General features: G+C 31.1%; 1 protein-coding gene across 2 annotated transcripts; it reads left to right on the forward strand.

Annotated features, from left to right (window-relative positions):
- The first annotated feature begins 2,425 nt into the window (after positions 1–2,425).
- On the forward strand, positions 2,426–16,911 carry LOC124362239 (1,2-dihydroxy-3-keto-5-methylthiopentene dioxygenase). Of its 2 annotated transcripts, none has more exons than XM_046816576.1 (5): positions 2,426–2,610; positions 5,983–6,107; positions 12,426–12,545; positions 15,173–15,352; positions 16,638–16,911. In XM_046816576.1, the coding sequence occupies exons 2-5, from the start codon at positions 5,985–5,987 to the stop codon at positions 16,791–16,793; spliced, it is 579 nt and encodes a 192-aa protein (XP_046672532.1). In that variant the 5' UTR covers positions 2,426–2,610; positions 5,983–5,984; the 3' UTR covers positions 16,794–16,911. The 2 variants fall into 2 exon arrangements, with proteins under 2 accessions (XP_046672532.1, XP_046672533.1); XM_046816577.1 differs by lacking the exon at positions 2,426–2,610 and adding an exon at positions 2,778–2,796.
- Positions 16,912–17,722: the final 811 nt, after the last annotated feature.

The following is a 17,722-nucleotide window of genomic DNA, read 5'->3' on the forward strand; positions in this document are numbered from 1 at the left end:
CATTATGTCTTACTACTGAGTGATGGGCTTCAAACACTCTTCACCAAATCCCATGAATGGATATGCACCATTATAGAACTCGGTGTTACTTATTTAGAAATACAGCTTCATACAAAAACTACTAAAAGTAGTTGGTTCTCAAGATATGCGGATAGACAGACAGACTGACAGAAGAATTAAATATTTCCAGACCCTAATGCTCCGACTTTCAAAGCCAGCATCAAAAGTGCACAATTCGAAAATATAACTATTGCCGATGGAAAAACCACCTTAAGCCGTCATATAAAGCTACAAGCAGACCAATATTCAAGGCTACGTCCACCGAAATTATGGTAACCATGTCGGTTGGATTTGTCTTGTGCTGGTTGTGTTGTGGACTCTAGTATGCTCCATCATCATAATTTCAATTTGAATTTTCCAGACGCCGATTAGACTATCAATTTATGTCTCGCACATTTACTCATTTATTGTTCTGTTAACTTGTGCGCATTTCAACGTGCATAACTACATACAGAGATTAAAAACAAAATAAAGAATCTTCGGTTGACATCACATAGTCTGAACAGTAGAAAGACTTTGCTGAACTAAATCTACTGATTATTTAGAACAAAGTGATTGCCATAATTATTTATTGCCAAATGATTATTTAAGAAATCAATACCTGGCTCGTGAAATGTTTGCGCCATCCACGGATAGTTCAAACTATTGGAAAAAACAACATATAACAGAGCGATAGCCAATGTTCTCGCCACGCCACTCAAGTTGGTGGTGACGTCTCTAAATGGCTGTAGGACTCCATTCATATTTAAGGAGACTCGATTTGGTGCTTTCATGGCGGTCTTACACAAAGCCATACCTAAGAGATTCCTAAAGTATGCTCTGCAAAAAATATAGATTTAGAAACTGTCTTATTTAAGAGCACCAATCGCTTTTCCCTCGCTGCTAATCATCCTTTGGGATAATTTTATTAAAACGGTTTGCTCATCTCATCATGGTTATACCATTGATGGGATTTATTCATAGTCAACTAACACATAACCGCGGATTCGCCTGCAATTGCTATGCAACATTCAGTGTATTTGATTGAATATCTCCCACGATTTCAGTAAGACTATTTTAGATCAACTTAGAGGAACTCCAAAGTCGAAGTTCATAGCCATCTTAGTGAAAGTGCTTGTGATGTAATATTTTTGGGATCTTAGATATTTTTAAATGCAATTAGTCATATATCATTAGACTTAGTGATCATAGGTACCCATTTTCAAAGTCCATGATAAAATGGACCAGAAGTTAAGCAAAATTGCTAGTAAATTATTGTATTGTTATTATAAAATTGGAGTTTGCCCAAAGAATATATATATATATATATATATATATATATATATATATATATATATATATTTATTTATTTATTTATTGCATTTAGTGCTTCGTGTATTGCTTTGTGCTACTACTTGCTATAATCAGATTCACTGCGCTAGCTTATTTCCTCGATTTTTAGTCACGGAGCGAATGGTTTGTTTAATAATACTAGTGCCCAATCATTCCGTATTTTTTTTTTCTTCAGCTACTGTAAATATACCGCCTCACAATGTCTAAGGAAGTCAAATTCAATACGGTACAATACATGTGCACATTCACAATTTTGTTCATTAAGGAAATCTGGAATAAATTGGTTTACCTTGCCGCCACGATATTGAAATAAGAGTTCTTGTTACTTTTGTTATGTTTTCACTCTATAAATATAAACAAATTTTAAAACTAGGTGGTAAATTAATGAAACATATAGTCTTGCAGTCATAATAATATAATATTTATACAGAACGGTCGATTACATTTAATTAGTTCTTTCAATTAATATTTTGCAACTTTAGATACCACAATAGGATTTTTAACTGCTTTAGAGACCAGGGAGCGTACGTAGCCAGGAAGGATTTTTGAACTAAGATTAGCCCTATGTTCATCCTAGGAACCCTAAAAATGTCCATGTAAAATGTATACAATCGGTTGAATAGTTCATGCGTGAAAGGAAAACAAACAAACAAAGGCACTTTCGCATTTACAATATTATTAGGATTAGGATTTTTACTGCAATCGTTCGTTCTTTCAATTCTGGAGAAACCCGGACGATTAATATTCTCTTGAATTCTTACATATTCATTTAATCGGATTGACAGCTTTAGCCCGATCAACTATGCATGGAATGTACTCTAAAAATGTATAAAAACAGATTTTATTATATTAACCTCATTGATCTGTTTAATAATTATTGGAACTTAACCTACTGTAATTATAACTTATAAGGATGTATAACTATGGGGAAAGATACATTTCTCTTTGATGCAACTCATAACAGTCAGCTATGGCTTGATACCCGGCGTCTTTTTCTTTATACTCTATGGCTAACGTGTACTTCCTTCTTCCCTTGCAGCTGCAGCTGCAGTAGATGATTAGCAGACAAGTTGCTGGCTGTGGCTGATGTTGACAATTTTATTGACATTGAATTTGATTATAGGAATGATAACGTTGTCTCATTAGGGTTAGAACTACGAATCGTCTTGATTGTTCTTGATAGAGTATCCAGTGTACAAAATTAAATTTTAGTCGTCAGTAAGTAGTCAATATGTTAAATTAAATATTGAATTAATTAATATAGTAAGGCCTAGTATGTTGTTTTCATTACAGGGTATCATTTGTATCTTATGTAATCAGGTTTTTGTTTGTAATTTTGTGCTTCCGCATTCTTTTCATAATCAATAATTCTTTGTGTTTGTGCAACACATATTATCTATAAAGGTAATTAGGTTCAGTAGCCTTATAAAATGTAGCTCAATAACCTTTACCTTTGGCTTCTTGACATTAACTAGTAACAATTGATTCACAGGAACAATATTTTAGAGTGAAGCTTTATATTGAACTTTGTACTTTGAATACATTCAGGGCAGAGGATTTGATATTTATGTAACAGTTTATAATATGAAAAATTTATACCTAATTTTTTTACCTATTTCAATATTAAATCACTTGCTGAACACAAATGTCTAACAGTCTTTTTTTTAATTGAAAAATCACCTAAAATACAGAAAGAACTAAATTATTAAACAATTAAACAAATCTCAAAATTTTAATTGAGTTTGATTAACTTTAGCATTTTTAATACGAATATTAGTTTAGTTTGTTTAAACAATTGCTAGTTTTTATATTATAACAACTATGATTGAGCATCATAGTAAACTACGATTACTTTAGTCAGTCTGAATGGTATTTCGGGTAGGGTCCAATAAGCGGACTCGGTTTTTTATATCGAAATTGGCAAACGATATTACTTAATCATAACCATCGATATAATCAATCGATACTGATGAATTATTTTTAACAACTTAAATAATCTATATGAACAGCTGTAAACACTTTCAAATAATACAATTAAGGTAATATTTTAAATTTCACGTAACATTGTGTATTAAAATGGCCGTCAATCTTAGGAAGCTTCACGAAATTGCTTTAAAAGACGATAAAATATGTTTTTTTTATGGCTTCAGGATGTTGGGTTAGTACCTAAGAATCCATTATGTGATATTTGTGGAAAGGTAACAAATGTAACTGTCAGAGGAGCTAACATGGTCGTCTTCAGATGCAAAAAAAGAAGGTAATGGTGGACACAACTTTAGTAAAAACGTTTTCGTTCTGTTTCATTTAGTTAAAGTTATGAGTTTCCCTGATTTTGGTTATGTTCATTTATTATTTGTTATCATTAAATTCACATTTTAATTTAAACATATGATTGTTATTACTTTTATATCGATTGATAGTCTATGATTCGATATGCGAATATTAGGTATCGATGATTATATTCTTCGATATAAAAAACCGGGTCCGCTTATTGGACCGTACCCGGTATTTCTGCAGGTCTGATGCCGTCAAAAATATATTCATTAATTAAAATGTTATAGTTTGTTTGATCGCAACTAAAATAGTACATGATTTTCAATATATTTATAATACCGGGTAGGGTACCTACAATAAGAAGACCCGGTTTTTTGTATAAAAATTGGCAAACGATATTACTTAATCATAATCATTGATTATAATCAATCGATACTAATTAATTATTTTGAACAATTAACTGAAATAATCTATATCAACCGCTGTAAACACTTTCAAATAATTACATTTAAGTAACATTTGATTATTAAAAATGGCAGTCAATTTTAATAAACTACACGACATTGCTTTGAAAGATGATAAGAAATGTTTTTCGTGGCTTCTACATGTAAGACTCGTACCGAAAAACCGATTATGTGAAATTTGTGGGAAAGAAACAAATCTAACTGTGAGAGGAGCAAATATGGTCGTCTTCAGTTTTCCTAATTTCGGTTATAATAATTTGTTTGATTACCGATAATATTAAATTCACATTTTAATTTACAACATATGTTTGTTATTGCGGACTATAGATACTTTTATATCGATTGATAGTCTAGGATTTTAAATGTGAATATTAGGTATCGAAGATTACATTCTTCGATATAAAAAACCGGGTCCGCTTATCGTACCCTACCCATAATACCAAATTTAGAATGTTTAAAACAAGTCTTCTAAAATGTGTTTTTGATATGTCGTGTTTGTTGTGACTTTCTTGCAGTGAAACACTATTTGATTTCCACCTATAATTCTAGTTTTCATCTCCTTACTACAATCTGGACACTTCGGATTTACTGCATGTTCATCGCCATTAGTTTTGCTGGTGTCACTAGGCTACTCACTACATAAATGAAATAAAAACAGCTGGCAATTACGTCATTAGCCTGTTCAGTATGTAAATGAAATAAAAACAGGCAGTGATTAATTATGAATATCTATAAGTAAAATGTTGTATTCGATAGTATCGATATTTATAATCCATTTTATTATATTGATGGTCCCTTATTATACTGCAGCCACCCTAACATCAACATTGATGGCCGAAGGTATTAGTAATTACAGAGTGAACTTTTTAATAACATAATTGAGATGATTACCAATACTGAAATACGGGATAATTTAAAATATCAAATGAAGCTAACATTGTAATCCTCTGCTTCTGTATACTACTTGTTATTACGCAATTTAAGTAGGTAAATACGTTCATACAAAAAATATGTAAATACATATAGATAAAAAAAAGATAACCTGTACAAGTGCTGACATGATCTGGGCTTGAATTTAGGTACCATCTTTGGGTTGTTTGTATTTTTATACCAAGAAATGCAGATTGGTATTAAAGCCTGCTTTGAAGGTCGGGGGTATTTATATTTCTGATTGGTACTTTCCCAACCACAGATCATGTGCTAGATTGTCCAATGAATAAAATAGTGTAGTATTTTTTTTTTACTTTTTGCATTATAAGGAGGTTTCAAAATGATTAAACTATTACACTTTTGTTTTTGGTGAAAATGTGTTTAATAAATTTCACACTTCAAGTTATTGAATTTTGCTTTGAATATCATAAATTTCTTACTTTGTCCGAGAACCATTTGAATTTTATAAAATATGTTAACAATACTTAAACATATAAAACCGCAAGAAAATGATTTGATTCATCGCTCCCAAATTTTGTTAAATGTTTTCTTTTTACAATATCCATGTAATTTTGAAAATAGTGAAATCAAACTCCATAAAACATTGTAACATTAGGCACTAATTGTATTATTTTATCAAGAATGAAACTTTATACAAATTTTAATGGGAATATACTAGTGACAATGTCACTGCTATTACAAGCAGTGGAACCATTACAAATTGGACGTAATTTTGTAGAGGTTTTGTTATTTGTATGTTATGAAGTGATTTATTCCTATCACTTCAATTTTACTAATTTGAATGTTAATTAATATTAATATAAATTAGTTTTGTTTGCCATCAAATAATTTCATTTCATATTATCGTATGATGTATTGCTCATGGTAATTCAACTTAAATAAAAGTATTATATTTCTATAGATATGGTTCGTGCCTGGTATATGGATGATTCTGATGAAGATCAGAGATTGGAGCACCATACAAATCCTCCAAGATTCTTGGAACTAGACACGCTAAATCAAGACACTGGTGTTGAGTACTTTAAGGTGAGGTATTTCATTAAACTTGGTTGTTTATAACTCCTTATAGATTGATAAAAACCAGTAGAGTTGAGCTAGTCATTCTGTTTTAGAACTCTGGATTTTTTGTGTACACTGCTCTAGAATTTTAGATCCATGTTTCTCAAAGCACTCATCTAAAGATCACAGTGATGGCAGAATCGAGTTTAAAAAAATTGATTCTTTTGAACACGATTTCCCCATTATTATGGTCTTGTATCTCATCACTAGAAGATAATAAATTATTTTTGAGTTCGACCTTGAGCCAAGTCTAAATTTTTCCAAGTTTCTCAACCCTTATGAGGCGGAGAGACGCTTTCCTAAGACAGATCCAACAAATCATTGATATTGTACTGGAAGGAGTAACAGATTACCTCCAGTCCCAAGCATCCAGTCCCTACTTTCTGTGTACTGTACTTGCCATGGATTGCATCTTGGCAGTCAAACTTTGTCATTAATATGCAAGTCCTCAAATTTTTCTATCCTTTTTTCCCTTTATTTTTAATTTGAGCAATATAATTGTAGAGAGATCTGAAAGTTTCACAAAATCCTTTTACATAATCTTTTGATTAGTTTATCTGCACTTAATTATCCAGTTTAAAGAGTAATTAATTACATTTGTTAGGGTGGATAAACAGGTGAATACTTTCTCAAATCACTTTAAAAACTGTTTATTAATTAGCAGTTCATTATTTTAAATTAAAGAGGACCTAAAATAACAATCCCTGTACTTGTTATGTACCATTTAAATTTCATTCCCAAAAACTAACACAACTTTTTTGTACATTTTTTCTCAAGAAAAGGTTTTTTTCTTTCAAATAAAATAAATTAAATTATAGTTAACTTCTTGTTTCAAAAATAAAATTTAACTTTCTTATTAAACTTAAATAAAATAAAATCTATAATTTAATTCAAAATAATATATACTTTTCTCTATTATAACTAAGGTCAAATAAAACTGAACTAAAAACTTCCAGAAAAATTCTTCTTACCACTTGTGTCACAACCTGTTACTATTGGTACATACAAAATTCAAACTGTAATTTAACCACGTTTCACCCAAAAATATTTATTAAAAACTTTTATCTTCTGATATATAAAAATTTTTCTGACTGTTTTATACTAAATGGTAATAAAAAGTAACTTTGAAATAATATTTAAATTGAACACTTTACTTGAACAATATTTGCAATGACATGTACTCTCTTGAAAACTTGCGTTAATTATTAATTGAATTCAAATCTTCTTATTTCCCTTTTATATCAAAATTATACAATATCTCTGTAAAAGAAAGCTAACATTAGTTGACAACAAAACTCTCTTATCTGAAAATCTTAATTCGACTATACAAGAGCTACTTACGCAAAATCCCGCACAGACTTGGAGGGTAAAAATAAAAACGCAAACCACTAACAAATAACCGCAAATGATACTCAAAAAGACGTAGAGAAGCTCGTGTCATAGGTTTTTATACTGACCCCTTCCACTAATCAGCTAACTATTACCAACACCTTTGATTGGCCTCCAACTATCCAATCACAAGGTCGGAGAGAACAAAAGCCAATTCTCATTGTAAACCCGTGGTAATTCTAAGCAATATATGGGTCAACCTCGATTTTTCTCATATTACAATATAATGTTCCAATAGTCAATTAGAAAAGGAAATGACTAGAATTTCTTGCCGGAAAGCAGTTATAGGGAGCAGGCAACTCATATTACATTATAATGTTCCAATAGTCAATTAGAAAAGGAAAATGACTAGAATTTCTTGCTGGAAAGCAGTTATAGGGAGCAGGCAACTGCGAGAATTACCTATTAGTGATCAGGGGCACTGACGTGATCTGGGCTTCAAATTTGGAACTACTCGAGTTAATTTTTTTTTCTAAAAGAGCAAGCAGCGCGAAGCGCTGCGCAGCGGGCAAGCATCGTGCGTGATCTTCGTCTATACTGAATTGATTCAGGCCAAAGGAATGACACAGATTACTTTACCAGATTTTTACGGAGATTTTGTATTGGGCGGATTATATTGGTTTACTTTGCTTTCCAGCATGTAATTATGTGTTTAAAATTGTTTTACATACATTACCTACATTATATTGTAATATGTAATAACAATTTATCAAAAATTTTTAATAAAAAAAAGGATCACGCACGATGCCTGCCCGCTGCGCAGCGCTTCGCGCTGCTTGCTCTTTTAGAAAAAAAAATTAACTCGAGTAGTTCCAAATTTGAAGCCCAGATCACGTCAGTGCCCCTGATCACTAATAGGTAACTCTAAGCAATATATGACCGTCTGGCAGTTGCCTGCTCCCTATAAACTGCTTTCCGGCAAGAAATTCTAGTAATTTCCTTCTCTAATTGACTATTGGAACAATATATTGTAATATGAGAAAAATCGAGGTTGACCCATATATTGCTTAGAATTACCAAACCCGTTAACAAAGTATACTACCAGAAAAACCTGCTGTCTTACTGTATCATCCATCCTACATCCGCAGACCCTTTCTTGAGAAATTACATAACATACATTTTGTCATCACTAAGTCAAAGTCAATTCTAAATTGACTAATTGAATTCTAAAATATTTTCGCCTATAATTTCTCGTATCAATATATTTAGTAAATTAAATTTAAATTGCCTATGTAGCAAATGCTACAATAATAATATCCCGTATATCCCAATCTAGTTGTCTATTGACTTCTAGTTGGATATTTTGGCTTTGAACCGTATGAAGCTTCTACCTTTTCACCTCCGTTTCGTTGGTTCTTTGTGTGTACAAGTTCCAATAAGATATAGTATGTCAGTACTAGTTTATACTACTTTATGTATCTGACCAAGTTAAAAAAAAGAATTCTTTGACAATGAAAGTGAGTCGTTTTGAAACTTTGCATTGCTCTGACACTCTTTGGTTGTAGGGAAATAATTAAAAGTTAGAAGTTGAAATCATGGAATTAGGAAGTTTAGAATTGTAAATTTTTTTGAAAAGTGTTATTATTATTCAATAAATACAGTGTGGGCAACTAAATCTCTTGTCTTATAAAAGCCTTAGTAGACTTACAATGTATTTAATCATAATGGTATGTTACTTGTATTCTATAAAGAGACAAATTGGTATAGTAAATAAATAATTAATTGTGTATTTTTATAAAATGGAACTTCTATACTTTTCACCATATAGCTCATTAACATTGATGCACTGGTCTTGATGGTTAACTAGTTTTCTTATACCAGTTAGACAGGAGTCATGTTCAAGTGTGTTAGTCTCACTTGTCTCAAATTTATTATTTTTGGCAGCCTCATTCTTAGACTTGTTTGACAACTTCTTTGCCACACCTCCTGTAGTGTGGGGCTAACAAGTGAAAATAAAATTGTGCCAAATTAACATTTAAAGCACTGGAGAAAATTCTATCTGGGTTTAATTAACACTCATTCAGAAACTTTTTTTAAATTCCGTTTTTGCCAAAGTTAAATTAATTTTCTGTTTCTTGGAAGAGGAAATACCAAGCAGATAACGTTTTAACTTCTGGTACTGTCAACAACATTTAACACGTACATACGCTGTATGGATATAGCACATGTCATGCCACATATTGTCAGACGAAACAGCGATAAAAGAATAGCACTGGTGTTGATTGTTTTTTTGGCACAGGGTGATTTTGGACATTTGTTTCCCAAAAGTCATAAGTGTACAAACAACCCCCAAAGTGTGTGTTGTTTTTGTGTTTCCTTTTATACATTTAGGCACTTATGTGAATAATAATGTGTACACAATAAGACAATACATATATTTCTGTATGTCCCGTTTAGCGGAATTACGATGGTATGGACACATCCTCGTACGCCACGCTTTAAGGATATGAGCTATAATTGAATGAGGCAATACCTCCCAGCCTATTTTCAAAATTGTCTCTTGTGTTAATTGACCAATATAAGAGTGTACCATCATGCTTGAGATTCAGATATCTCCTCAGAATAGAGAATAATAATAATATTTGTACACAACATAGCCATGGTGGGAAGGGTGGATTTAATGTGAATGTTGAATTTAGTTCCAGTTTACCCTCTTTATGCAGTGTCTGGAATCTGTTGTTGTTACAGACTTGACTCCTGGAATCTGGGACCATGTTTGATTGAATAAATTGAAAAAAAGGCACAAAGAAGAAGCTAAAATTGAACAATTTACATCTTTGTGACATTAGAGACATTTAGATTACAAAATATTAAATGTTATGTAATCTTGGTGAATTGGCATTCTCATTGCCTCATCAGGTGCACAATTGAGTGCACTACAATGTTACCAGGACGATCTCTAAGCACAGTGGAGCAACCGATGTAAATTGTTCGTTTTGAGCTTCTTCCTCATCAACTTGTTTTCGATCTCTTCAGACAAATATGGCTCCAGATTCCAGGAGTCAAGTCTGTAACAGTATGAGATTCCAGACACTGCATTAAAATTAAGGTGAGCTGGAGCTAAATTCAACATGCTCAATAGTATCTTTTTGTAATATTAATATATTACAATCATTGACAAAGTCCAAGTACAGCAGTTTGCACAGAAACATGCTGAGACAAAATATAGTCTATGGTGATTAATTAACTTAATATACTAATACTCAATAAACTAAAACCTAAATATTAAAAGTTAAAATGTTATATGGAGATAGTGTTCACTATTTTGTTACATTTCATTTCTATAACTATTTCCATGTTTAGTAATCCTATGTTGCTTGTTTTGTTAACCCTATAAAACCGAATTTCTCATGCTCACCTTGTACTCTAATTTAAATTATTTGTTTATTGTTTGTGGTTTTTTAAATTCAAAGTACCAAAACTTAATATTAGAATGATGTACTAAGAAAACCATAGTTGGTATAATTAATTTGTTTGTTTTGTATTTAAAAATTAGTAATTTTTCTTATGTAACCAACTTAAGTTTCAAATGATAAAATTATGCTTTTTAAGTCAACTTCATTTACTGGTTTAAATTTAAAGGTAGTTGAAATTTGGTTTGAGTGCTGAAATTCAATATTGCTTTCATGGTTGGTGGAGGAAATGCTCGGAAGTATTAAGCTATCAACTGCTTCAACAAAAAAATTATTAAAAATATTAGCAACCAAGATTGGATCTGTCAATATTTTACCGTCCACTGCAAGTGATATGTTTGATATTGAAAGCTTCTGTTTACCGACTTCATAATTAATTAAATTCCAAGTAGTTTTAACTTTATTAGGCGCTTTAGAAATTTTACGATCATAATAACTCTTCTTTTGCAAGGCAATAGACTGGTTCAACTCTTTTTTCATATTTTTAATGGTTGATTTAATATTATTATTTTTAGTAATTCTAAATTCATGCTCTAATTTAACTATTTCTTTTCTCCTACATTTCAGCTCTTCAGATGCCCATTTATTACTTTCCATTAATTTCTTAGAGGTAAATACTTTAGGAAAGTTTACATCAAAGTAGTAACAAAACAAATTGCTAAAAACATCATACTTGTGAATTACAGATGCCTGGAAAACTTCACACCAGTTTAACTGAGACAATTGTCTTAAAAACACATTATAATTATTAGCTGTGAATTTTCTAGTTAATTTTCTTAAAACCAGATTCTTTTGATTTGTTATTCCAAAAATTTCCAGCAACTGTGCATCATGATCAGACAATTGAGTTATAATTCCATATGTATTTAAATACTCTTTTTTTATGTTAGTTATGAAGTTATCTATTGCTGTTTGTGACTTATTTGAAGTTCTTGTTGGAAAATCTACAGTGTAAATCATATTATAAACCCTAAGAATATTAACAAACTGTTTATATATGGAACTATCCACATTTAGAACATTTATATTTAGATCACCAGTTATAATTACATTTTCATACTTGTTATTTAATATCTCCAATAATAACTCAAACTTAGCCAAAAAGGAGTCCTCATAACAATGTTTAGGGCTCCTGTAAATACAAGCAAGTGTGAATGAATAATTATCTATTTTAATCTCCGAAACACAACATTCAAATTCTTTTTCAATTAATAATGACTGGATTGCCGGTAAATTGACACTTTTTGAAGTCAAATTTCTGTGTACTAGAATGACAACACCACCTCCAGTGCTTAAGCATCTTGCAAAATGAGAGGATTTAAAGTAGTTTGGTATATTTAAAAGGAAGTATTGCTATTTATTTCATAATGAAAATTAATAAATTAGTACTTGAGATTAAATTTTTTATTACAGTGTTTTACAAAGCTATAAATAAAAGTACAGAAAATAAATGGTTCATTTAATTCCAAAATAATTGTTTCAGATTGGAGATGAATCTGGTTTGGATGGGACACTTTTGAATCAAATTAAAAAAGAGCGGAATTATGCTTTTGAAGATGAGATTACTTGTTCCAGGGAGTGTCTCGCTGATTATGATAACAAGGTAATGCAGAAGTCTGTTTATAAAGTTAAGCTCTGATAAGTTTACTGACAAGTCTGTGCTGTGTTGGTTAATTAACACAAATTTTACTCCATGGTTTGTAATGTGAAAGTTGTTTATATTACTTTATGTAAAGATTGCATAACATAGATAGAGGGTATTTCTGTTAAAAACACTAATATATATTTTCAAGAACTTCTCCTATTTCACTATTGTGGCGATTCAAAAGTAAAGCTATTTTAAGAGCTCTTTGTAACCATTAAGTTTAGCATATTCCATTAATTTAAAATTTAATAATTTGAGGAGGTAGTTGGAGAATAGCACATCCTAGGCTGACACGTCACTATGTGGACTGCTTTTCTTCTTATTCAGAGTGTCATATTTTTCATGTCCCTTTCTACCAATCGATTAAGAATGATCTCTGTGTTAGCCTATTGACATAAGGATCTGTGTGCCAGTTATTGGTAGTTTTGCTACATCTACAGACAATAATAGCAGGGAAATTTTCCTTGTACATGGAAATAGCATTAACTCAGATTAGGTTGGTGAAGATGACATGTGGAAGATGGTTGCTTCAAGGAAGACTACCAATGCCATAGTTCAATGATGTAGGTATCTGCAGCTTCCTGTGTGACGTCGATCTGTGTGCCAGTTATTGGTAGTTTTGCTACATCTACAGACAATAATAGCAGGGAAATTTTCCTTGTACATGGAAATAGCATTAACTCAGATTAGGTTGGTGAAGATGACATGTGGAAGATGGTTGCTTCAAGGAAGACTACCAATGCCATAGTTCAATGATGTAGGTATCTGCAGCTTCCTGTGTGACGTCCACTACAAAAATTACTCCAGTGGAGATTTGGATTACTGCTTCAATGAGTGCCCTATAATGAGCAACACATAAAATATAATGAATTGCATGAAGCATGGTGCGGAAGCTAATTGAGATGCTGATTAAGCCCGTACATGCAGATTTTCAGCTGTGCTGTTAACCTCTTTGCCTGGTTTATTTAAAAATTGGAAATACTGATAATGTTTAGTTTTACAGTTTACAAGCAAGATGTTACAAAAATGTATGATGTAAGTATGTCTGTAGATTTACTAGAAGTGGCGTGATTAATTTTCTTATTGGATGGGCAATGTGACCATTTTGTAATAGTTACATGCTGTGAATAAAGTGTAACTTAGAATTTGATAAATGTGAACTCAATAATCAAATTACTTCATTTCTACTACAAAAATAAGAGCCAAAATACTGCAATAGACAATCACAAAACACACATTGAACAGTGTTTAGTGTAGTCAAAACTTACCATGTGGTTTTATAATAGTTTCAATAACTTGCTTTAATTGAAGCCAACATTGCTGGAGTCACCATTTAATCAGTGTACAGGTATTAGGCACTAAGTAGCTGGTCAGCACATGTTAACTCAGACGTTGAAAGAAACAAGTTATCATCCTTAGTGATCATTTGTAACTGTAATCAACTAGACGACATTAAACATTGGGATATAAAGAATGGGAGGATCTTAGTAAGCAAAGACATTCTTGAGAACACTATATCATCTGTTGTAACACTGACATACATGATGATACTAGTATAATATTTAAAGCATGCCACTTTCTTCCCAGTTTTTAGATTTTTCTACTGGTGGATATAGCATTTATAAATTTAACACATTTCTTCGATTATGTTGTATTATTAAAAACAAAATATTAAGAAATGGTACTTTTCACTAAAACTTATAAAATATAATTTGATTTCCTTAATGTTTTGGTGTGAGGGAATGTTTTTTTGTACTACAATGTATAAATGACCATTTTTTCTTTAAAATATGTATAACACATATCTTTAATAAAATAAACATACATGTATATATTTGTACATATTACAGTAGTTGTATAAGCACTTTCCAAATGTGCGCATAAAATTGTGAGCACAGTACCTAGAGATCTAGAGTCTAAAGTTAACGCTTGAAATGACACATGCTGCATACTTACGTACTTTATTACTGCCTTTCAAAAAAAAATATCCAATTTCAGTAAAACTCATATAAGTTGGAAGAAAAGTCAAAACTTTTTATATACAAAATTTACATTACATAAATAATTAACTTTGAATCCTCAAAAACGCAAGCACAGAATACATTTTAAGTCATATTTCTGATATCAGCATATAATTACGAAGGAAACAGGATTTTTCCGGACATTTGCCATCATTCAGTGATACAAAAAATCAGTAACTATGTTTCGAGATCTGCAATCTGATCTCTTCTTCAGGTAAATAACTAACATAACACTTAATTAGAATCTAGGTTAAAATAAACCAATCATACCAGAGTGTTGTAACACACATAAGTCAGGAATCACAACCACTAAAACACAACAATAATCATTAAAACTGAAGTACAGAATACATGTCACAATATATATTTTTATATCACTGAATGATGGCAAACGTCCGGAAAAATCCTGTTTCTTCACAATCCTTCCTTCGTCAAAAACAAATTTCAAACAAAGGATATAATTATGGATAGCTATTTTTTTTTAAATGCTGTATTTTAGAATAGCACATTTGATTTTGAAAGCAAAGTATACAAAGACTAAGAAAGTGAAAAATTCTATTCCAGCTAAAAATATTCTACAAAGAGCACTTGCATACTGATGAAGAAATTCGGCTGGTAGTGGAAGGGTCAGGTTATTTCGATGTCAGAGACCAGGAGGACCGATGGATTCGCATCGAGGTTGTTCCTGGAGATTTGTTGATCATTCCTGCCGGCATATACCATCGCTTCACATTAGATGCCAAGGTTAGCCAATTCTGCATTAGAATAAAGTCAATCTTCATAAATTTCCATTATTATAGTAAGAATTAAGTGAATAATATCTTCATTTCAAGTCCATATTCATTTTCTAATAGTTTCTTAGAAGATAAAGAACCACTAATAGTGTAAGAATGAGAATTTTTTTAATGTATGTGTATAATGAACAGCTCAAAAGTCTGTTGGAGGTGGAGCCGAGTCTGCAGGCAACGTGTTATTAACCAGTCAATAAACATCAATCATTCCTACTAAATCGTTTACAAGCTTTGACGACTCGTGACCAATATAATTTATTATTGGTTTGAGCAAAATAGACCTGTAAATGTGCAGATGTAGACCAAAACACTTTGGCAGTTCTACTGTAGCGTTTCCTCTAGCGTGGTGGTTGAGACTGCAGGTCTTCTATATGGAACACAAGGGTTCAAACCATGGGGGAGATCATACAGTTTATAGTAACATTTAATAAAATAATTACAAAATGCACTATGAAGCTGAAATAGTGAACACCAAGTTCTTAAAAAAGTTAAAAATGTAATCATTTAGAAAAATGTTTAACTTGTAATACATCATAAACTAAGTTAATATGTATGTTGTAGAGTTTTGGAGATCTTATCTTACATTTTTTTCAATGAGAAGGATTATTTTGAATTACTAAGAAAAATAAATATATTTGTTTTGATTGTATTACATCAAAATTTTTATGATTGTTTATAAAATAATATTAAAGATTCTATGAATATATACAGGCATGCCACAACGCTTTGATACGATTTGTTTATTTTAACCTAGTTTGTAATTATGTATTAGGTTAGTTCTTTACCTGAAGAAAAGATCAGATTGCAGATCTCGAAACGTAGTGTTACTGATTTCTTGTTTCACTGAACGATGACAAATTTCCGGAAAAATCCTGTTTCCTTCAATGATTTTACTGTTTGAAATGACCTTGAGTTTTGTTTGGTTATATAGTTTTGTAAGATATCATTTTAAGTATCCATATGCCTTAAAGATAAGTATACTTTTCCTTTTTGTAAAAGAACATTTTAGTTTTAAAATACTTCTGAATTTCTTAGAAATTACTGGATGATGTTGAGAAAATAGACAGAGATATATATGTGTGTACTTCCACACACACCATAAAATAAAATATCTTATAAAACTGTACAACCAAAAGTATTACTCTATTACTTAATTAAGATGGTAGCCATTACAGCTTCTTAGTTTTTTTATAAAAAGTTTTGTTGATGATTTCTCACTATTATGGTTTTGTTCTCAGAATTATATAAGGGCAAAGAGGTTCTTTGTTGGAGAGCCGGTCTGGACACCTTACAACCGCCCTGCTGATGATATGGATTGCCGTAAAGAGTACCAACAATGGATCAAATCCAAAAAATCTCAACAATCCACTCATATGCCACAAGTGTCAAGCTAACATCATCAATGAAGATCAATAACTTTGTTTTATTGTTATAAAAACTGATGTAATATTAATTGCTGCCCTAAACTGTCTTCCACTTTAACTCGTAAATATATAATTATTTTGTGAAAAAGATATTTTTGTTACAAATTCCTTAACTCTTAAAGGGCTATGAATCATGATAACAATGCATTATAGCCTGCCAAAGTGCTAGAGTGACGATCGCGATTCATTGGGGACAATTGTTATGGCGCCATTATTAGAAAATCAATTTATATTTTTAGCATATAAATTATACCAAATGGAAAAAAGAATTGTTTTACATATATAACTAAAAAAATTTTCAATCTTGCAAGATCATTGGACACACAGCTACAGTAAGAAAAACCATGTATAAATAGTGTATCAACATTTTTTTACATTTTTATTTGGAAGCAATTACGTAATGTATAGTAAAAAATTTCAATTTTTAAAATATGTGTTCATGGACAAACACAAAAGACCACGTGTGACAGAAATTATGATAAGGTAGTTCTTTCTTTATATAAAGACATATGATTTCATATTTTAATCAATATTTATATTTTTACAAATTAAAAAATACTTGCTGTACCTATAGTAAATTATAGTATTGAAAGAACAGACTTTTTTAACCTATTTTGAAATTTTACAAGTCATAATGACAATCAATGAAAACAAAAACTAAAAGAACAACAATTTATTATTCGAAAATGAGATGTGATTCGTGTGTCTAGGCCTATTTGCAGGCCTAGGCAATTTGATGACAGGAAATATGACTCATCGGGTATTTTTTTATTCATTATGAAAGAAGGAAAGTATTAGGAACATATAATGAAGATTTTTTGTTCCCTTATTAGGAAAACTCATCCAAAAATAGTGGGCTGCGATAATACTGAAGTACCTATGCGATGATTTTGTCGTCA

This window comes from Homalodisca vitripennis, chromosome 5, assembly GCF_021130785.1.
Source record: "Homalodisca vitripennis isolate AUS2020 chromosome 5, UT_GWSS_2.1, whole genome shotgun sequence".
NCBI classification, from domain to species: Eukaryota; Metazoa; Arthropoda; class Insecta; order Hemiptera; family Cicadellidae; genus Homalodisca; species Homalodisca vitripennis.

Bases quoted from the DNA above. Each gene is read 5' to 3' on its own strand.
- LOC124362239 (XM_046816576.1), top strand. From the start codon at position 5,985: ATGGTTCGTGCCTGGTATATGGATGATTCTGATGAAGATCAGAGATTG. The intron at 6,108-12,425 runs GTGAGGTATTTC...TAATTGTTTCAG, and splicing joins CTGGTGTTGAGTACTTTAAG to ATTGGAGATGAATCTGGTTT. The intron at 15,353-16,637 runs GTTAGCCAATTC...TTTTGTTCTCAG, and splicing joins GCTTCACATTAGATGCCAAG to AATTATATAAGGGCAAAGAG.